Raw genomic sequence first — 23,416 nt, 5'->3', positions numbered from 1 at the left:
TTCCAATAAGGGGAGCAGGTGGCTTGTGGCATGCATAAAGAATAAGTTTGCATATAGAGAGCAACACTGAATGGAAATAGCTAATATTGTGAGCTAAGTGTCTGTTGGAAATAGATTTTCAGTATAGGAAAATTATAACTTTTGTGCTTGAATTTCAAAACATACTTTAACCTACAGTAGGTAATTTTAATACTAATTTTTGATCAGAGCAAGCTATCCATTTAATAAATTTAATCATTATCCCGCTAATCAATTTAACTAATTAAATATACCTCTTGTATATCTCTACTTACAAAGATTAAAATTTATTGTTTCCTCACTGGGGTACTGTAAATATTAATGACATTGTTTTTGAAAAATTTCACTTTTAAACTCTATTAAGAAAAATGTTAGCAACATATATTTTCAGAGGCATTATTATTTACCCTTATGTAACAATATGGTATTATCCTTACCTGTTTAGGAAGACAGAATTCAAAAATAGGTATTACCCACAGGATCTGTAATTTCTAAAATGGAATATACTTTTACTTGTTTTGGGAGTCTACTATTAGAAGTTGTTTTTGGAAGGGAAAATTGCATACCTGAGTTTCTAAAAGCATCACTACTTATATTTTAAAATACATCAATATATTTAATTTAAATTTGTTCTTGGATAGTATGCATTATTTCTTAATTGCTTATGTTGCAAAAGTTCAAAAAATGGCCATTATTTTCTTCATGCTTTGCTTTTGTGACCTGGATAATGAAATTTAGAAATTAACCTATTTTCTATATAAACAAGGGCAAATTTGCACATTTTAACTTACATAAGGACTGAATAAAACAACATATGAATCAAGATTTACATGTATTTATACTAAAGTTATACAAAAATCTTTAGAATGAGTAGTTTTTGAGATTTGTGACTGTAATGTAAATCACTTTCATGTATCAGCCCCCAAATCTAGTCTCCCATCATGTTTTTGTTATACACTCCTTGGTAGTGGCCTTTGCTCCTCTGAGTATGCTTCCATGCTCTCCTTGAATTTATCAAGATGAGCATCAAATGTATGGACTTTCAAGGACATCCTGCTGCCAATTTTGCTGTAGTTCTTCACCAGAATCTCAACCAGTTCCACATAATTTTCTGTCTTGTGATTGCCTAAGAAGCCCTGAACCACTGTGACAAAGCTGCCCAAGCTTTTTTTTTACTTTCTACTGAGCTTCTTGGGGAATTCTGTGCACTCCAGGATCTTCTTTATTTTTGTCCCAGTGAATACACCATGTGGGACAATGGAAGCCCATTGAAAATGTCATCTGTACATTGTAGCAGATGGGAAGCACCTGACTTCATGCTTCCTGTATCATTTGTTCCTGTAGGTCATTATCCTTCTCCTGGTTTGTGGTCATCATCGGTGGTGAACTTCTTCGCGATCAATGTTTCTTGTACCATTTGTCATGGTACATATATTAACATAACATTTTGCAAAAACATGAGACATGTTGTTCCATCCCCTAAAGTAAACTAAAACTATTAATAATTAAAATTTAAAAAAATCTTAAATTCTGCCATTATCATTCATTTATTTATCAAGCTTTTTGTTAAATGCACATTTACTGCCACTATGACATCTGAAGGCAACCAATTCAAAAGGCCAACCACCTGTTATAAAAATAAAATTGTCATACCTAAAGATGACTCCTTCCCTGCTAAAACTTATATTTGTGTACCCTTGTCCTCCTTTTCTCACTGTTAAATATCAAAACAGTATGATGCATCACCATTCACTAGGTACAATATAACATATCCTTATGTTATAAGGATAATACTTCATAAATAAGCTTCCTCAGACAGCTTATGGCAGACGTCTTGAAGGTACTTGAACGCTGCAGACTCCTTATCTATAGCTGTAACAAATTGTTTCATAAGACCCAATTTTATGTTGAGAACAACACCTTCTGGAGGTCCACTAGTGGCTCACACTTGACATTGTGTCACCCCACAGAGAACTCGGTTCATTGTGGCCAGTGATTTTCCTGTTGTAGTGCACTGTAATGTCCCTGCTGTCCAAAAGGTAAAGATAACAGGAAAACTTGGTAAAGCCTCCTTGGAGACCCATCAGGAATGCCACCATTTTGAAGTCTCCAATAATCTCCCAGCCACATTCATCATACTTCAAGGCTTCTAGCAAGGTGTTGATGTTGTTGTTTCCTCTTTGAGATGCAACAAATGAGCCAGGGAAAGAGATGGATATTTATTCTCATTATAGAGCAACACAGCTTTGAGGCTTTTGGATGAGATATCAATGAGGAAGTGCCACTCATTTAGGTTACAGGCAATTCCAATTGCCTCTCACTGACCAAATACATTGTAGTAGAAGCAGAGCCCATCTTGATGAGTGAAGAAGATTGAAAAATGTTGGTGATGCTTTTTCTGACTTGCAACTTGTACACTTTCATCTAACAAATCCCACTTCTTGAGCCAAGATGTCAAAAGCTTGGTATTCAACTTTGGTAGACCAAGATTTCTGATCAAGTCTTTGAGGTCTATTTGGCTGGGGTAGTGTGGGTTTCTCTCACCAGTTACACCTCTGAAATTGTAATCTGGATGGATGTTCAACACCTTTCTCCTCTTCTACAACATTCTAGAAAGTTCAAGAAAATTCTCTATCATCTACTCGACACTGAATCTTCCTGGAATGTTCTGAAAAATGGGTAAATTTGAAAATTTCATTACCCAGGTCACAAAAGCAAAGTTTGAAGAAAAAAATAGGTCTTTTCCACTTACATTAAGCATAAGCAATTGGGAAATAACACTTTCTGCCAAGGAACAAGAAAACGTAAAAATTTTGTTACATAGCATTATTATTATGAGCAGAATCATGGCTTAGAACCTCTTACTGATGCTTGCCATGAATGTCAAGGGGTTGGAGGAGCCTTCATAATTATGCCTTCCCACTTCTACATTTTCTCAACAAAATAATCTCTCTTATCCACATTACTCTGCCAAGTTCTCTTGGTGGCTGACTCAACCTTGATTTCCTCTCATGAGTCCTCTACAATTTCCATTACCTATGTCTCCTTCTTTTCTTCATCAAACTTGTTTGGACATCCTTTTCCTCTTGTTTTGGTCTTTTCATGTTTTTCATTCTTCCTTTGTTTTTACTATTTCTAAGTTGGATCTCAGTATCATCTGTTTTGCTCTTCCCCAACCTTTCTTTTGAATCTCTGACTTCATGCTTCCTGTATCATTTGTTCCTGTAGGTCATTATCCTTCTCCTGGTTTGTGGTCATCATCGGTGGTGAACTTCTTCGCGATCAATGTTGTACCATTTGTCATGGTACATATATTAACATAACATTTTGCAAAAACATGAGACATGTTGTTCCATCCCCTAAAGTAAACTAAAACTATTAATAATTAAAATTCAAATAATCTTAAATTCTGCCATTATCATTCATTTATTTATCAAGCTTTTTGTTAAATGAACATTTACTGCCACTATGACATTTGAAGGCAACCAATTCAAAAGGCCAACCACCTGTTATAAAAATAAAATTGTCATACCTAAAGATGACTCCTTCCCTGCTAAAACTTATATTTGTGTACTCTTGTCCTCCTTTTCTCACTGTTAAATATCAAAACAGTATGATGCATCAGCCATACCCATTCCCTTTACAATCTTAAACATCTCAATCAGATCCCACCTATCTTTTCTTTTCTCAAGAGAAAACAGTTTGAGAAATTTCTGCCCCTCCTCATATAACAACTCATCCATCCCAGACAAAATTCAAGTAAACCTTCAGTGAACCATTTCCAACAATTCAATGTGTTTCCTAAACTAAGGAGCCCAAAACTGAACACAATATTCCAAAATGTGGCTTAACCAGTGACTTGTACAATGAAATTATAACCTCTTTTGGCTTATATTCAACATTTCACTAGGTACAATATAAAATTCTGTTTATCCTTCAACTAGCATCATCACACTGCTTGGATGGCTTTAGAGACTGATCAAATATTACACCAAGATCCATTTCCTTCATTTCTTTCATAACACTGTTAAGGTTATTTTCATTCAAATTAGGATAACCCAAATACATTATTTTTCATTTATTACAATTAAAACTCTTTGCCATTTATTTGCTCAACTCACTAAATAACCTAAATTTATTTGTAAATTAGAAACATCTTCTTCACAGCTAACAACACCCAAAACCTTAATATTATCTGCTAATTTAAGTAATTTAAAGACTATTCTTTCATCTATGTAATTGATGTAATTCAAAAAGAGCAAAGATCATAAGACTGAGCCCTGAGGTACACCATGTGCAACATTAATTGAGTTTGACTGAACTCCATTTATAACAACCCTCTGCTTTATTTTTCTATCAAGCCACTCTTATGTCAGTTATCTAGTTTACCCCCACACCTAAGAGATTATATTATAATAAGCTCTTTATGTGGCACCTTGTCAAATATATTCTGAAAATCCAGAGACACCAAATCTCAACCACATAAGCAGTAAGATTTTCAAAAAACATCAAAAGAGATGTAATACAAGATTATGCCTTTGTGAAAACATGTTGACTATTAAATGACATTCTAAACACTATTAAATGGCTTTGCAAGGCATATTTTAACAGACTTTCCAAGGTTTTTCCCACTACTAATGTAAGACCAATGGATTTATAATCCATAAGGCTGGGAACTCTTCTTCTATTCCATGGAGGTTTAATCCCAGGTGGACTTGTGTTGATGGGAGCTGAATCCTCCTTGTAATAGTCACTGTTGTTAAACACCTGGATATCATTCATGTTCAGGTGATCAAAGATTATTGGATTCTGTTCCTCATTCTTCTTTTCATTTGTTGTTTGAAACACTATAAAGTTGTGTTAAGATATTCAGTACCTGTCTTGACTGGCAGCTTCAGGCTGAGAACAGTAGTGCTGTTCTTATATACTAGTCGATTGAGCTGCATTGTCTGAACGTAAGGTGTGATAGTATTTTGAATGGCCATTGTTACATATTATTACTTATTTTGGGTGAGTCTCCATTTCATTATGTTATGCACATTACGTATAACTATTTCAAATAACCAGAAATTTGAGCTTAATAGTTAAATGTTAATATGTATTAAATTTGTTATTTGCTAATAAGATTGCTACACTCAATTTCTTTTTTTAACAAATATATTTTAATATACAAACATAAAAATAATACAATTTGTAATAACAGTTGTCACTAATAGTTACTATAAATGATGGTTTATATACAACAGTTTTACAAACTTACAGACAATACTGAGACTTATATCCAGTCTAGACCTGAATATATTATCAATGACCCAAGTCTAAGATGAGCAAATTAATTCTGAATTGATACTGTTACATCTTGCTTAAGCTAGCTAACTTGGTTGGCCTCACACCAGTTAAAACTTGCTTTTTACTGAGGGAGATATTTAGTGTTCTTGGTAGAAATAATAGCATCAAAAGTAATTCATGATGATGAGAAACCCACTTGAAGTAAAACTATATTTGAAAAATAGCTGATATAGCTATTAAAACCTTAATTAGAGTGATGTATAGCTTAGTGTAGATGTGGACTTTAATCATTTATGTCCAATTAAGTCTGACCTTTGCTATCCGACTTGACTGCCTGTCTTATACCACTATCACCTTTTATGTCATGGCTCATCATCTTCTCTGGTGACTTATCCTCATTTACTTTTAACATTTGGGTTTTTAAGCTCTTTCCTCAGGCTTATTCCTTTTTAGGCAAGTATGAGTGAACCCTTTTTAATGCCACCTTTTTTCAAATTAAGTATATCACTCACTCTCTTACCTCCATTGATGGTGTCTGTGGTGATCTTGCGAGCTGGTTTGTGGATTTATAACAGATTCATCATCTGTTACTTACATCACTACTGTAATGTTTCAGGTTTTGCTTGTTGATTTTGTTTTTCAACTCTTTTGTTGATGTAGTTTAATCTCCAAGTCCCTCACACATTTCATGAAACCATCAAATATATATCATTCTTTTGTATACATTCAGTGTAGAAAGAGAAGAAACCCTCATCAACTAAACACTACATTTACTGTGATTGGTGTCATCAGGTCCTGCCACGTGGCTAGGGTATACTTGCTTGAAATCCAGAAAATATTAAACTCATCCACACCTCAGTGCCGAAAGCTTAGATGGGGTTTTCTGTGAGACTGCTTTGGTAGTATATCTGTAGAGTTGACATGACTGATTCTACACCTTTAAAAAAAAACTTAACAACAACATAATAACACTACTAGATGTAGTCCTACCCTTAAATCTGCCTCATGCTTACTGTCTTTAATCATTATAAATTAAACCATTGTCCACTGACCTCTCTACTATTTTTAATGTGACATTATAGTGTTTAGTGGCTTAGAGAGGTAAGTAACATTTCTGAAGATACTGTTTTCTTTATCAGAAAAAGTATTTCAGATAGATACTTCCCACCCTTCTTCTCCACTTTAATAGCTTTTGATCATGTGCTAATGCTGAAGGAGGTTACTGAAGTAAAGGCTGTGTTACCCTTCTGTTGTTGGAACACTATAGCATTATTATGACCATGTCATAGTCTTATACAATACAAGTAGATGTGTGTAGGGGTGGTAATTTTGTTCATGGCTTGTAGTATGTGCAGGATATTCCACAGCAGTTGAGTGCAAGGTAACAGTTTTTTAATGGTACATAGAAGTATCTATCTCAAAGACATTTTCAAGTAAGGTGATTTTTAACATTCTAATTGTTTAGAATATTATATTACATTTGTGATTTGATGTGGTGCTGATATTGAAAGACAATGGGTATAAAATAACCCTTGGGTGTGTTTTTTTTTAATAAATTAAAAATAGTGCTTTATAAGTTATGTACTACTATTACTTTTAAAAAGTGTCAATTGTGTTGTTTTAAATGCTGTTTAAAATTTCTATGAAGTTGGTTTTAGTAACTTTCATTACTTTTTCCAGTGTTATTTTAATAAATTATATTTATAGGTTCAGGAATACATTGATATTTGTGACTATGCTGTTGGCTTGTCAAGAATGATGGAAGGGAAAGTCTTTCCATCAGAACGTCCTGGTCATTCACTGATTGAAATGTGGAATCCTCTTGGTGCTATTGGGGTCATCTCAGCTTTCAATTTTCCTGTGGCAGTCTATGGTTGGAACAATGCTTTAGCTCTAGCCTGTGGAAACACTGTTTTGTGGAAAGGAGCCCCTTCTACTCCATTAACAAGTATTGCTGTAATTAAAACTCTGTCTTCAGTGTTTGAGGTGAGAATAGACTTACTGGTAGACAAAGTAACTCCATATGCAAAAACAATTTATAAGTGGTAGAATTCAGATCTGAGAATATGTGTTTAACACCTAATGGTGTTCAAGATTTTGTGTTATAGACTTCTAATTTATTTGTTAGTAATGTGAGGTCAGAGTTGATAGAAGAACAAAATACACCCTTGTGCAAATTAATTGAAACAAAACGGAAAATTATGATTTTTTCAGTTTTTTGCGTTTTATTTCTGAGAATTCAAAAATTACTCACAAATTAATACATGATATGACTGCCTTTATTTTTCAGAAGATCATTAATCTGCTTTGGCATCGAGTCCACAAGTTGACTGCAATATTTACTAATTTTTGGATTGCGGTACCACACCTCAATTAGCTATTCATTCGTAGTACAGTCTTTTCCTCAAAGTCTTTCTTTACAAATTGCCCATAGATTTTCAATAGGATTTAAGTCCAGAGAGTTTCCAGGCCAGTCCAGCACCTTTATTTGCGTTGTAGTCATAAAATTCTTCACAAGTTTCAATGTGTGGCACGGAGTCAGATCTTGCTGAAAAATGCCAGATCCATCTGGAAATCTCTTTTTCAATTCTGGAACGACTCTTCTCTGCAAAACTTCGATGTACTGTGGTCCTTGCATCATACCTTCCAGGATTTGTAAGCCTCCAATGCCATAGTAGCTGAAAAAGCTCCAAAACATCTTTTTCAAAGGATGTTTTACGAACTGATTGATGTGAGATTCTCAAAGTTTCTCACCTGGAGATCTGCGAACATGAAGACTTCTTTGACCCTGTACGAAGAAATGAGTCTCATCAATGAATAACACCTTCCTCCATTGTTCTTGCATCCAGTTTTTGTATTTCAGACCCCATTGATATCGTTTTTTCTTCATTGAGTTGGTAAGAAGTTGTTTTTTGACTGGTATCCTTGCCCTTCTAATGCAATTTTGAATGATGTAATATTCCTCAAAATTTCATCATATATCCCAAAAATAGATCGACCGTACTGCAAAACACAGCTAATGATGCCGTCTGTGTGAAAAAATGACTATTAAAGAAATCAGCAGGTCCAGCAAGCCTATACTGGCTGCCATGCTGAAAATATTGTAAAATGATCATTTGTTTCAATTAATTTGCACAAGGGTGTATAAAGTATATATCACAAAGCAAAATGAAATACTAATGCTTCAGTGCTATTTAAGCTGAGACTGATAATATCTGAATTTTTTATGAATAAGTCTACTTGTGTGTAATATGCTTATTGTTTAATTAATATTTTCTATGATATATGTGAATAAAAAGGTTGAATAATTTATTAGAAGAAAACCTTATTACCTCTGACTTTTGGTCTAGAAACCATTTTTTTAAATTTTAAACAAAGAAAGAAACATTGTTTTATACTTTTGTTTGTGGCATTTTTATTTTTCTGAACTATAGGCAAACAGTCTTCCTGGTGCCATTTGTTCTCTGGTTTGTGGTGGAAGTGAAATTGGAGATGCTATTGCCAATGATACTAGACTGCCTTTAGTGTCATTTACTGGAAGCACTGCTACAGGACATAAAGTAGCCCAGGCTGTTACCAAGAGATTTGGCAAAAAAATTCTGGAGCTTGGAGGTAATAATGCTATAGTTGTGTGTGAAGATGCAGATGTTGACATGGTGGTGAGATCAGCTTTATTTGCTTGCGTGGGAACAGCAGGCCAAAGATGCACTACAACCAGAAGACTCATCATCCATGAAAAGGTAAGAACATTACAAAATAATTTCAGTTACTAAAAGAAAGCATCCAAAGTTACTGGAAAAAAATAAGCATTTTTAAAGCATATATTTCCTTAAATATTTATTGATTTTTCTTTATGAACTTCAAAAATGTGTCTCTTATGTATAAAAATAAAGGAGTTTTAATAAAGTGGAAAACTAGATGATATTATTTTAAATATATTTTACAAAGTATGATAAAGTTAATTTCTTACCCAAGAGATAATTTAGTGAATAGCATTTCTTTTCTAGCATAGTGTATTAGATTATTATTTGTTTAATTTGCTCTGATTTCAAAATTCAATTTTTGATGAACAGTACAACTCATATTAAAACCGTAAGACCTAAGGGAAAAGAAATATACTTACTTTACCCCACGTTTAACATGCTTACCTTAGATAAAATCTTTCAACTGTCCACATTAGTATTCTTTATTATTTTAACAAAAGCATGAACATAAAACTTGTAACATACATTACATTATTTAAAAGAATAAAAGCTGGAAAACAATTGTTACTCATTCTTATATTTTGAAAATGTGAAGTATTTTGTGATATTAATTTCTAATGATCTAGAATGTGCATTTCCAAACATTATCAACATAAAAGCCTCAGCAACATTTCACATCTTGACTAAAGCCCTCCTCTCCAATGAATATATAGATATTGGCTTATTGACTACCTTTTAACAGTATTTATTATAGCCGTTTTGACTTTGGAGAATAGCATATTCTAGCATAATCAGAGCATTATTGTTATATCTATAAATTCATCCATAATTCTGAATAGAATTATAAGAGATTGATATTGGAAAGTATATAATTTGACATAGTTAAAGATAAATAATTAGTTTAAAGACTATGTTCACAAGTAATATGTCCCACAAAATAGTATTGGTGCTTATCACATGTTAACATTACCTTAGATAAGCAAGTAACATGCATAGTTGCTTAAGATAATTCACACATCTAGCATCCAGTTTATAGCATACCAAATTGAAGTTATAGAGTAAATTTGATTATTTAATTCTTCTACCAATAATAATTACTTAATTTATAAGATATCAGAGCTGTTTCTGATTATTAGAGAGGCTGGAATGCAAATTTTGAGAGCTCTGCCTATCATCCTCAGTGACTTATTTGTTGTTTCTTTTTTATAATTTATTTTTCTAGCTCCATGTCTTTGTATTTTTTTTTCATTAGAAGCAGCCTCCTTCATATAAGTGGCTGCAAATGGTGGATTATAGTTTTAAATACAGAAAAGATGGAAGACTTGGTTTTGAGCACTTACAGTTATAGTAATTATCTTGTTCTTGTTTCATTTCATATGTGTGGTTTGAGAATAGAATTATGATAGCTATATTCTTGCCACTTTTGTGAACACTAGATGTGCAAGTAAATCTTTCTGTGGTATATTATAACATTCTCACATTGCAATTTGTATGTAATATTTGTTGTTTTGGTTTAGTTTTATATGCTGTATTGTTTTTTGAACATAACTGAAGGTAAGGATTTTAATTTACGGTGTAGCTGTTTTTGCTTCATGATTCTTCCCTCAATCTTTAATTACTTCTTTCTATTCAGCTATATGATGAAGTTTTAGAAAGACTGAAGAAAGCATATACTCAAGTTCATATGGGGGATCCACTTGAACCGGGTACTTTGTATGGACCTATGCACAGTAAACAAGGAGTAGAGATGTATATGAAAGCAGTGGAGGATGCCCAGAAACAGGGGGGGAAGATAGAATATGGAGGAAAGGTACTTCTAGATAAAAATAAAATAGAATTATAAGGAGATGAATATTTGTAACTGAGAATACATAGAACAGAGGATAAAGTAATTTTAGATCAGAATAAAGTACATAGGGACAGATTTATCAACATGTGACATAAAGTAGAATGTAAAGGAAGGTGTACCTAGATGAGATTGAAGATGTGATTTAGAAAATAAATACATTTTAATGTGAAGGAAGAAAAAGATTTAAATTAGAGGTATGTATGAATTGAAATGAACATAGGTGTTTAGGGTAAAGATGTATGTAGATATAAAGACAGTAGGATGATAGTTAAATAAATGTATTTCTGAATCTGAATAAAAGTTTAGTTACAGTTTAGAGTTTCTCTAATTATCCTTTTACATTAAACATTTAATATGTACTTTTTAAAATAATTGTAATGAATATGAAATCAAGATTCAAGGAGGTAGATCGTGTCTTTAGACTACTCAGAGTTTCACTTTTTCACCTAAATACAGCTAAGTGAGTAAGCTTAATAAATTATAGCAGAATTCTGTAGTATCATTATAGTTATTTATGATGTTTAGATTATTTAACTGTATACATAAAGTGTAAAAAAATTAAATTGTTTCATATCCTCCACATGCAAAATTTGTGTCCAGTAGCTAAAAGAGATAATTGTTTGCTTTACTTCTGTATTTATTGTTCTATATTTCAAGAAAAATAAGTTTCATTACTTATTTCTAACTAGTAATAATTTGTGTGTGTGTGTATATATAAATGTATAATAATTGAAATGTTACTGTATATTACAATATACTAATCCATTAGAACACAGTCAAGACAGGGTCACATTGTAAAGACTAAAGGTCAGTTTTATATCACTGGATATAGTAACACGAGTGCATGTGCACTGCTTTAACATATGTTATTTAATGTTAGTTGGACATGACTGCAAAGTCAGTATAATGAATATATAACTTTATGAGACATAAACTGCATAGATTAAGACTGTATTTTCATGTTATATAATATGTAGTCATTCTAGCATGAAAAAAACATAACTTATATTTAATTCCTAATTCTTTATGTTTGTTACAAGGTCAGGTAAATGACAAACCCCAAATAGTTAGGGTTTAGAAAATAACATAAAACATAAAGGTTTACTGAAAACAAATGATTCAAACATATTTACAAAGTTTTAGAAATTACACAAATGATATTTGAGGTTTTCCAGACAGAATAGTTGTTGCTTTTTAATCATAACGTGAAATCACTTTTGCACTTGAACTAGTAATGAAACAGACTATATTTTCACAAACAAATCATTAGTAAAAATATTTTGTTAAAGAATCTGATTTTTTGTATACATATAACTTGTATTGTTTACTAAAAGTCCACCAAATTCTGTGAAGATGCACGTACTGTATCAATAGTTATAGTGTAAATACTTAACTTGTGCAAATGTGTTTACAAAGTTATGTATATTATACCAAGTCTGTCACAAAATGGTTAATTAACCTTATAGCATATTCACTTGTAACGTTTTCATACCTAAGTCAAATCAATACACCTTGCTATTAACTTATAAGCATTGGACTAAATGTAACAAAACAAGATCTTGAAAGAAGTTTAAATATCTAGGGCATTAATTAAACAATCTCAGGACTAGTAGATATATTAAAAATGGCTTGTTTCTGAAATGCATTAACATGCATGTTGTTGTGAGTGTATTTGAAACTGCTGGCCTCTTGTATTATTGTGGCATGTTTGTAACTGTGTGAATCAGTATTAACTTTTAAGTTTTTTAATTATACAGATTGTTGACAGGCCTGGGAATTTTGTAGAGCCCACAATTATATCTGGATTAACCCATGATGCTGAGATTGTGCACAGAGAGACATTTGCTCCTATAGTGTACATCCTCCAAATGAAAAACACTGAAGAAGGATTTGCCTGGAATAATGAAGTAAAACAAGGTTTATCCAGTAGTATATTCACAAAAAATTTGGAAACTGTGTTCAAGGTACGTGGTACAAAGTTTTTTATTCATTTATTTATTTGGTTCCTAAATAGTGTTATTTCATTATTAAGAAATAAAAAATACATATATAAATTGCCTTGTTATAAATTATAGTAACTAATCTGATATGACTTAAATCAATAATTTTATTGAACAAGTTGTAATTTATAGATATTTTTTATGTAACAAAATATATTACTTATGAAGGTAAAATAGTTTATTGTAATTGAATGTATTATAATTAATCTGTGTTTTCTAAAATATCCTGTTATAATCCCAAAAGTGCCATATTTTTATAGCTGAACTGATATTATTTTTGATTTCCGATTATTATAATTCTGACTCACTCATCTTATACCACTTACAGTGGCTAGGACCTAAAGGTTCAGATTGTGGCATAGTGAATGTCAATATTCCAACAAGTGGAGCTGAAATAGGTGGTGCCTTTGGTGGTGAAAAAGTGAGCTTCTTTGTTTTTATGGAACTTTTAAATCAGTGGAAAAAGATGAAATAACAAGATACATAAAAGGCTTGTAAAAACATATCTCTATAGGTGTGGGGAATTAAGTTAACTATTTGGATAGAAGAGTGGCTTGATAGAATAAAACAGAGGATTGTAAATTGAGCTCAGTCAAACTGGATTAAGGTTGCAAGTAGTGTACCTCAGAGCTTAATCTTAGGACCATTGCTGTTTTTCATTTATATTAACTAAATAGTTGAAGGAATGGTCAATAAATTACTTCAGTTTGCAGAATATTTAGAGTTTTAGTGTTGCTAGCTGTTAAAATGATGCTTTGCTGAAGGATTTACATCAATTAGTGAGTTGGGCAAATAAGAGGAGATGGGCTTTAATTATGATAAAGCCAAGATATTGCACGTGGATTATCTTAATTTGAATTATAACTGTTTGGAATAGCTTTAACAATGTCATGAAAGAAAACGATGTTTGTGTAATGGCCGATCAGTCTGCTAAGCCATCTAAACACTGTACTTTGCTAGTGGTAGGAAAATAGATTTTAGATTATATATACACAGAAATATTGAATACAATTCTAAACATGTGAGAGTTTCATTGTATAGGTCACTGGTTAGGCCACATTTGGGATATTGTGTTCATTCTTGGGCTCCTTACCTTAGGAAGGACATTGAATTGTTGAAGTGGGTTACAAAGATGGTACTTGGGATGGAGGGGTTGTTACATGAGGAAAGATTAAGATCCTTAATTATTTTTTTTTTTAAGAGTTAGGATCTCATTGAAGTGTTGAAGATTGTAAAATGAATTGATAATGTTGATGCATCACCATTTTTCATACTTAACAGAAAAAATTATAGATCTAGGGAATATAAATATATATTTACAAGTAAAAGTCATTTTCAACTAATAGGATTTTATTTTTCAAAGAGGGTGGTTGGCTCGTGGAAATGGTTGCCTTTGGATGTTGTGGAAGCAGTAAATTTGAGTTGGTTTAAAAGAAAGATTAATAGGTATATAAATGATAAATGCTAGCTTTCAATTTTTTTTTTATATTTTAGGTTCGCTTAGAGAATGGGACAGCTGAAATGCACCAACATCTTCCTTGTTGTCCCTAAACATTATGTTACCTTATTTGTTTGATACTATACTTTAGGCCACAGATATGGGCAACTCATTGAGGATTTATCAGCATTTATTTGCAGAGAGATTGAGCATTATATAGGACATCGTTTGTCTCCTGCTGTTGCTCCTTTTCATTACAAGTTTTTTTGGGTTTTTTTTTAGTCTTGTTAGGCTGACAAGAATTTTTATCATTCATCTACCCCATAAAGTTCATTGTGCCTTCCTAAATCCTACTTGCAGATTCTGTTAGACCTTTATTGGCTTTCTCTAGTATGTGATGTTTTGTCCATTGCTTCTATTTCTTATGACCTTATTTATTTTTTCCTATCCTCTGATAAATGGTTTCACACCAAACATTTCACCATCCAGGTAAATTTCAGTATTAGTATGCCTCATCCCCCATAGGCTTTGGATCAGTCCTCTCTCTCTTATCATGGGGTTGACTGTCCATATCTGGACTAACAATTGTTGAATTCAATTTTTCCTTATTGAAAGGTGGAACTCAAATCTCCTGTTTGTATAACCAATGTCCATCTTACCCTGCTGACTCTTTTGTGAAACCTATTTTGGATCTATCTCCTGTCAGAAGCTCCTCACAAGTACTAATGCCCAACTTTCCCATATCCATCTTACCCTAGTGACTCTTTTTTTTCTGAGTCTTTGGATGATATGATGGATTTTTCTAATGCTTCTTTGCATATTTCCACAGCAAAATGTTCTTGTCCTTTTCTTTGGTTTGTCTATCAAGGGGTGGGGTACCAGTTTTGTGCTCTACCCTGGCTTTGGAACCTTCACTCTAGATCTTCATGCCCTGAGGTTGCACTTATGCTTTTACCTGAACAACTGGATTCTGCTTGCTTATTCCAAATGGGAATTGGCCAACCATACGTACCAGCTCCTTCTTGAAGCTGCTTGAGTGAGCTGATTGATCAAATTGGAGAAGTCATTCCTTCATCATCCACAGTATTTCATTCATCTGGGTGTTTTCTTTAATACCCATTTATTTGGCCTATTTGATCTGTTCTATAGAACTTTGTTCAGAATGACCTATCTGCTTGTGATGTTCTCTTTCTTCTGGACATGAGGTCTTTCATGACTCCTTACATAACCCTCAGCTAAGTTCATATACAAATCCTTCAGTGGGTCCCTCATGACCTTTGTAACCTTGCTCAGGATCCCTTGCTTCCCACATTGTGCATGATCTCCAATGGTGGTTAGACAAGACTCATACAGTAGTCAGATTTACTTCTGTCCATGGATGCATCACTATAGGGCTGGGGTGCATGGGTTGAACACCTGGAGGCTTCAGGTAGTTGGTGTGTGGGGGATATTCTCTTCATATTAACGTCCTGAAACTTCTTGCTGATTGTCACTTCCATCCCATCTCAAAAAAATTATCTGATTGGGAGCCATTCCAACAATTTAACAGAGGTGGCTCATTTCATTCATTAAGGTGACATCCAGTTGAGATCCCTGTGTTCTCTCAAGTTGGGTTTTCTCTTTTGGGCTCAAGATCATCACTCTTCTTTGGTGTGTCACATACTGAAGGCTTTCAACCTTGTGACAGATTGTTCTCCTGACCCAACTGGGTTGCCTAACAGAATGATCCCTTCTTACCATTGTTTTTGGTGGATTTGCAATCAGTGTGGTATTCCTCATATTAATACATTTGACACTTCCCTCAATCAGCAGTTACCTTTACTTTAATCCCTACTTCCCCTTTGGACTTTGGCTATCTAGAATTGGTCAGTAAAGTTTCTTTGTGTTCATTCCTCTCTCCAGTTGCTTCATGAAATCCATACTTCTCCATGCAAAGTCTGTCTGGTTGCTCCTTATTGGTCTGCTCAACTGTAATTTCCTCAACTACTCCAGTTACAGTCGTTTTTCCCATCTTTCTTCCTTTATTCCCCAACCTTTTTTGTCAATCCTAGTCCCAAGTTTTACATCCAACACTTTATATCTTCCAACTTCGTGCCTGGCTTTTGTCCAATGCCTTTCAAGGAGATCTGGTTTTTTGTATTGGGTGATATTTCATTTAGCTTCTATTGTTCTTCATTTATCTGTGATTATGTATTAGCAGAATTGAAATGTTTTTCACCTGTATTTTGGCTCAGGGGTACTATTCAGCTTCCCATCCTATGGCAGCTTGTGTCTCAGAGTTTCTTATGTGGCATTTTGAGAAGAGGTTTTTGGTTTCCTCAATGTTGGGTTATTGAGCAGCCTTATCTCAAACTTTTTGGTTTTCTGATTTCTTCAGGATCTTTTTTCCCTTATTCTTGCCATTTGATCCATTTTTGCTGGACTCATTTGTCTAGATGTCAGGTACTTTGAGCTTGGAACATTAGTTCCATTCCCATACTTTATTTCTCTTTGGGCCCATTGCCTTGTGCTCTTTGTTTGACCTATCCCTTAAAGCATATTATCTTTTCCTTTTGGCCTGCAGGTGGCTTCAGGTTTTATCTGTTCACTGTTGATGCCACTCACACACTATATTACCACATCTTTTTTTCCTTTACTCAGGTCATTTCTTTTTTTTCCCAAGACCTTGGTGGCTCAGGGGAATAACTACTACTTTTCTCCCATATCCTTTCCGTCTAATTATTACCTATACTCTCATCCTTATCTGGTTTGACTTCTGAGCCTTGTGTGTGCTCTTTGTTGTTATATGGTCTACACAGCTTCCTTTGGGGATTTTCATTTATGTCTTGTTATCTTGTGGCAACCTTCTTGGGATCTATCTATATTTACCTTTTCCAGTTGGGTTCATCATTTAATTCAGTTGGCTTGTTTTCCTTTGTCCCCATCCCAATATGCTGTGTTCCATGTTACAATTCATCAAATCTTACATCTCACTTTTCCCTTGCTTCTCTTTTTTGTTGACCATTCTGTTAATGTTCACCTCCCTTTACTTGCATCATGTTACAGTTTCTGCTCCTCAGGGAATTGCATACCATGTGTGCATATACTTCAACTTTTGTTTAGCTATGATCCTAGGTAACTTTTTCTTTTTATTTTATTTTCTCTAAGGGGTTGTTACTTCAAATTTCATCTCTTAGATCTCTCTCTCTAGCAAGTAGTACTTGACCTGGTATTCTTTGCATTGACAAGCAGGTCTGTACTGTACATGTTGATTCATGTACAAGTTGATTCATGCACTCAATCCGTGTCTCATTAACCTAGTGATATTTGCTTCATAAATAGGTTGTACCACCCATGGACACCATAGGTAAACCAGAACGGGATAGCTGCTTACCAATGTCATGCCTAGATCGAATAAATTTGTATGGTTTGCTGTTCAGAGTACAGTTTCATAATACCCATTTTACTGTCCAGGGTGTAGCAGTTCCAGGACTCTCCATTACTCTATCCCCCCCCCCATCTTATTCCAGTGGAATATAGGAGTCCTTACAGGTTACAAGTCCTAAGCTGCTGGGATGGTGGTTGACCTTGAAGGCAACCTGCTGGATGGGTTCCACAAAGATGGCTCTAACTATTCAGTTGAGAGTAAGTAGTTTTGCCAGTGTAGGAGGCATACCATCCTTTGAATTGAGTGACATATACCATGGAGTGAAACTTTTCAATACAATTTGCCCCTTTGATTGGGTGCACTAATTTTACCCTGATATGGATGTTGGTGCCTGTTGAGCTAGTCTCAAAATGAGTGAACCAGTCAACTTAAGTCTTTTCACAGATGTGAAGTTGTGTATCTTCCTTCTTCCATTCTTCTTTCTGTGTAGTGGATCACAGATGGTATATGTGGGATGTTTCCATTTATTTTCTAAGCATTCCATTGTTTTCTTGCAACAAGGATGTTATAAATGTTTGGATGTTTCAGATCAGTCTCCCAGTCATGAGAGTTGATTACATGAAACAAACTTTACTCAGATACTGGATGTCGCATTGCTGGATCTTTGGCTCAATGCTCATCCTGTATCATGCCCTAGAATCAGTGTTTTACCCAAATTCCTGATTTTATGGCTTAATATGAAGCTGGTATGATCCTCATTTTACCCTCTCGTGGATGGCATTCTGTAAGCATTGAGGCGTTTTTGGATGATGTTGCCTTACCAACTATGATCTGCCATGCCATATCTATTCTACACCATCCATTATCCACTCTTTAATTCTGTGGGATTGAATTTTCATACTTCTCCAGTTGGGATTAATTTCTTGACTTATCTTTTCTAACATGGATGTGCTCCTTTCCTTCTACCATGTTTGTTCCTAGCTGGTTATGGCAAGGAGATGTGGGAATCAGAAGTAATGTGGTGCCTCTCTTCATACAAAAACATCCTTCAGAAGCTTTTATGGGGTATGTCTTTTCTTTCCTCATGTTGGTCCCTCTAGTTAATCTTGTGAGAGGATGGATGTACCATATCAAAGGTTTTATTTTCGTACACTGAAAACATATTTCAAATAGGTACTTCCCTGCATTTGCAATTCCCATCTTCCTCTACACAATCTTCCAGTGCTTATGTATTCTGTCAAACTGTGAAGTGACAATGTGGTAGTGATGCATAAGAGTCACATGCTTCACATGATGGTTCAATAGATGATAGTAATTCTTTGTTATGGGTGGAGAGATTGGGCATGATGATTTGCATTAGAGACATGTTGTAATTTTGCATTCCAATAATGAGGAGAAGAAGGCTTTTAGGATAGATTAGAAAGGTTTTCTTATAGAGGGCAGCACAAAATAGGAACAGCTATATCTTGTGAAGAGAGAGAAGTACCTATCAGAAAATACATTTTCAGTGTAGGAAAATTACAGCTTTTCTTTTTGAGTAGGATTATGTCTAATTTTAAACAAAAAACCATTTATGTCTGTTACATTTAGTTGTAAAGTTATCAAAGCTAACATTGTACAGACAAATGTATTGCTATGTAGTTACAGTGTGTAGAAAACTGCATGGCAATGTAGTTACCAGATTATGCATATTTTTAAATCTTTAAACTCTTGAATAAACAGGAAAGTTATTGTGCTTATATTATTTTTATTGAATTTCAGAAAAGTAGTTTTGCTGGGGTAGGATTAAAATGTAATATAGTTGAAAATGTTTAGCCTTATTACAACTGTACATACCTGTATATCAAATTTTAAAAGTCTGACAAAAAATCATTCTAGCTCTGAATCCACAGTTATGAATTCAAAAAGTTTTTATTTCATATTTTGTATTGTATTTATCATTTTTCTAGCCTTTGTTTTTGTGCAGTTGCAATTTTAGAATTTTTTTGACTATTCTGAAGTATAAGTTTGTATTTGTTAAGAAACTGTCAGCCCTTAAGAATATAATTATTTGTGTTGTTTTTCAGTTTATTTTCTAGCCCTGCTATAGTGGTTTTATCATTACATTTATATCAAAGCATGTAGTTTAATACATCATTAAATAAACTCATCTCTGAAAATGGCTATAACAAATATTTAGTTTATGATTGGATAGAAAATACTATAAATTATTTATGTAAATGTAGTGTTAGTAAAACAAAGTTCAGCAGAAATTCTTGGTTTGAAATAATTACTGCATGAAGCTCTTGTAGAAGCCAACAAAACAATCTGAGGGAAAATTTATGATATTCAGAAACAAACTACACATCTCAGAGTCTTTATAGTTTCTTTAAATATTATTTTCCTTTTTACAAATGTTTTTATGTTAAATTATATATTTTTAAAAGGAACATAAACGTTCTATAATAAAATATCAGGTTTTACCAGTATATCCTGATAACTCAAATCCATAATTGTTAAATATTATTTATTTTATTTAAACAACACACAAATTAAAAGACTTAGCAGGAAAGTAAAATATATTTGTTACACATAAGTTGATTTTTGCAATGAAAATTGTTTGCAAAAATCACAGTACCTCACCTGATAAAGGTAACATTGATGACATTCTAAAATTTGATGTCCTTGATCATCACTAGATCTTTGTCAGTTATCATCTAGTTTGTTTATAATTTATAACTGGAAATGATGTGTACAAGTACTGCGATCAACAAAATAAAGAATGAACAGAAGTATATTAACAAATATTAATCAGGTTTGTGGTGGACAAGCACAAATATCTTATTGTCTTACTTTATTCTTAACAAACATAATTAATGAAGTTGAAACTAAATGGATTAATGAAATTAAATTTTCTAATCCACAAATAATTTAAATTATGTGACAAAATAAGTCCTTTTTAATGGTTTCTCAAAATGATGTCTCAACAAAACTGGAAATCGCATCCTAAAAAAATATAGGCATACTAAATTACATTATATGAATATATTTAAGCTTAAAGTAGATATGCTTTAGTGAGCTTACACTAACTTGTGGAACATGTTTAATATTTCCAAACTGCAAAAGAAAAATATCTTGTAATACTTTTGATATCCCTGTGGTCCAGGAAGGGATAAGACTTGTATTGCAAAGAGCAGCTGCCATATTTGTTAAATGTTGTAAAAAAGATTCTGTATAATCCCACTTGATAGCTTGAATGGCATGATATTGTTACTGTAATTCAATTGTAAAAAATAGTCAAGGGATATATTTGTTCTTAGCTTCTTGTGTAACGTCAGAGTTAAATTATTTCTTCAACTTTGAAACAAGTGTTCAGTTTTCATCAGGTACGAAACAATGAGTTTCATTACTGGTGAAAGAGTGCGCATTCTATCAGATGTTTCCTATCTTTTTGGTCCTACAAGGGCTGTTCAAAAAATACGTGGACTGACGTCATAAAGAAAATGTACTTTATTTAGAAGTTACAGGTCTGGGACCCCTTCAAAGTACTCTCCTCCCCAACGCACACACTTATCTCAACGTTGTTTCCACTTGTTGAAACAGTCCTGGTACGCTTCTTTTGTAATGTATTCCAACTCCTTCGTCGCATTTGCCTTAATCTTGGGAATCTTCTCAAATCTTCTTCCTTTCAAGGATCTTTTGAGTTTGGGGAACAAGAAAACATTGCAAGGAGCAAGGTCAGGTGAGTAGGGGGGGTGGGAAAGAACAGTGATCGAGTGTTTGGCCAAAAACTCATGAGTTCTGAGGCACAAATTTTGAATCAACGCGGTGCATCTTCAATTTTTCGGTCAAAATCTCGTAACAAGATCCAACTGATATCCCACACTCTTCAGCAAGCTCCCTGACAGTCAGACGTCGATTTGCCAGCACCAAGGTGTTGATTTTGTCGACGTGTGGGTCGTCAGTTGACGTGGAAGGAATCCAGGACACTCATCATCTTCAATGGACTGTCGACCATCCTTGAAACGTTCATGCCACTTGAAACATGCCGTACGCTTCACAGCAACATCACCATAAGCCATGTTAAGCATAGCAAAAGTTTCAGTCGCAGATTTTCCAAGTTTAACACAAAATTTCACAGCAAGTCGTTGCTCCTTCAGGTCATTCATTCTGAAATCCACCAAACGGAAAAATCGCACTTCACTTAAAACTGCGTAGCTAATACACAAATGAAGATATCTGCAATCGGGAAATGTCGTCGTAATCAGCTGATCTGTGCGAACCTAGCGACACCAAGCGGATTCTCCTGGAACCAACTGGAGCCACGCAATTCAAACAGTCTGCGTATTTTTTGAACAGACCTCGTATTTTAGGACTACTATTTTTTTCATTTTTTTATATACAACATTACAGCAACCAAATTTTTGATACAACTTAGCCTAGAAAATGTAAAGTTTTAAAAGATTTATGTTTGTTTACAGAGATATATTTACAAGATTATGCAAATTTGTTTGTACAATTAGATTAGAAGATATACTTAAGTAATTTGTGAAAATCTGATCTCTGTGGTAAATTCTAGGCTATAATTTGAATTTAATATTTGCAAATATATAGAAAAATAACAGAATAAATTCAATTAAGCCCAATTCCTTCTGTTTTACAGCACACTGGTGGTGGACGAGAATCAGGCAGTGATGCTTGGAAACAGTATATGAGGAGATCAACCTGTACTATAAATTACAGCAAAGACTTGCCCCTGGCTCAAGGAATTAAATTTGAATAAGGACCTAGTTTTTATATACAATATTTGTTAAAAATAGCTTTTAATCTTTCACTAAAGGAATCTTAAGAATATCTCAACTGTGAATCATCATGGTTACTGCTTTATGTGCCAAAAGCATCATAACACTGATGTAATTGTTGTCATGGGTTTTAGCCATGCTGTTAAAAATGCAACACTTCATAAATATCAAAGTTCTAAAGTGCCTATTTTGTTCTACTGCAATGCTAATAACTTTGAATGTTAACATTTGTATACTGTTGGATACTACGATATTAGTTTTAGTTGTTATAGAAGTTACATTTATACTTCTGACTTGTGGTTTTGAGATAATATGGAGAAAATAGTAAAAAAAAATGTTGGTACCAAGGTGCACAAAATGTTTTTTGGTTTCATTATATGAAACATCCAATAAGTATGAAAATGAAACAATGGAGCCTTTTTTGTTTTAAAACCGTGAAATTATTCATATGTATTGCATTTTTGTTTGCTATTTTGAATCTCATTTTATTCATAAGAGCAGCAAAATATATGAAAATACTAGTCATTTTCAATGATACATATTAATACATCATTATCAATATAAAACACTTGACTCATTGATCCACAGATATTGATTAGTATCTAATTAAAAATCTGAAAAGCATAATATCTGCTTTAATGAAACGAAAATACTGTTTTGGTTAAAATGAAACTGTTTATTAAACAAACACTAAAAAAAGAAAAAAATATATTGGAACTCAAGTTCTTTCATTTCAGTAAAGATTTCCCCATCCCAGTTTTTACCTTGGATGGAATTTTTGTAAGCCAAGAGTTTTTACATTTACGTGGCTGGCTTAGTTGACACCATGTAAAATCAAAACACAGATAAGTTTCCACCTGTGAATACAGTTAACAAAAACTAATGCATTTAGTAAATATTTTCATAAAAACTTGCTTGAACAAGCATATGAATTATTTAATTTCAGGTTAGATTTGTTCAAAAATTGTTA

General features: G+C 33.4%; 1 protein-coding gene across 2 annotated transcripts in view; it reads left to right on the top strand.

Moving 5' to 3' along the window:
• The window catches only part of Aldh7A1 (aldehyde dehydrogenase 7 family member A1), a 40,996-nt gene extending 17,843 nt beyond the window's left edge, over positions 1–23,153 (top strand). Inside the window, exons 2-7 of one of the 2 annotated variants that reach the window (XM_076477043.1) lie at positions 7,015–7,293; positions 8,742–9,047; positions 10,645–10,821; positions 12,618–12,824; positions 13,189–13,281; positions 22,308–23,153. In XM_076477043.1, coding sequence (XP_076333158.1) covers positions 7,015–7,293; positions 8,742–9,047; positions 10,645–10,821; positions 12,618–12,824; positions 13,189–13,281; positions 22,308–22,427 — 1,182 coding nt within the window. In that variant the 3' untranslated portion in view covers positions 22,428–23,153. The remainder of the gene's footprint in view (positions 1–7,014; positions 7,294–8,741; positions 9,048–10,644; positions 10,822–12,617; positions 12,825–13,188; positions 13,282–22,307) is intronic. The other variant, XM_076477042.1, reaches the window with a different exon arrangement.
• The last annotated feature ends 263 nt before the right edge of the window (positions 23,154–23,416 follow it).

The sequence above is a fragment of the Tachypleus tridentatus genome, chromosome 13, assembly GCF_004210375.1.
Source record: "Tachypleus tridentatus isolate NWPU-2018 chromosome 13, ASM421037v1, whole genome shotgun sequence".
NCBI classification, from domain to species: domain Eukaryota; kingdom Metazoa; phylum Arthropoda; class Merostomata; order Xiphosura; family Limulidae; genus Tachypleus; species Tachypleus tridentatus.
Note: the sequence above shows the minus strand (reverse complement) of the source record. Positions and strands in the feature narration are given on the sequence as shown.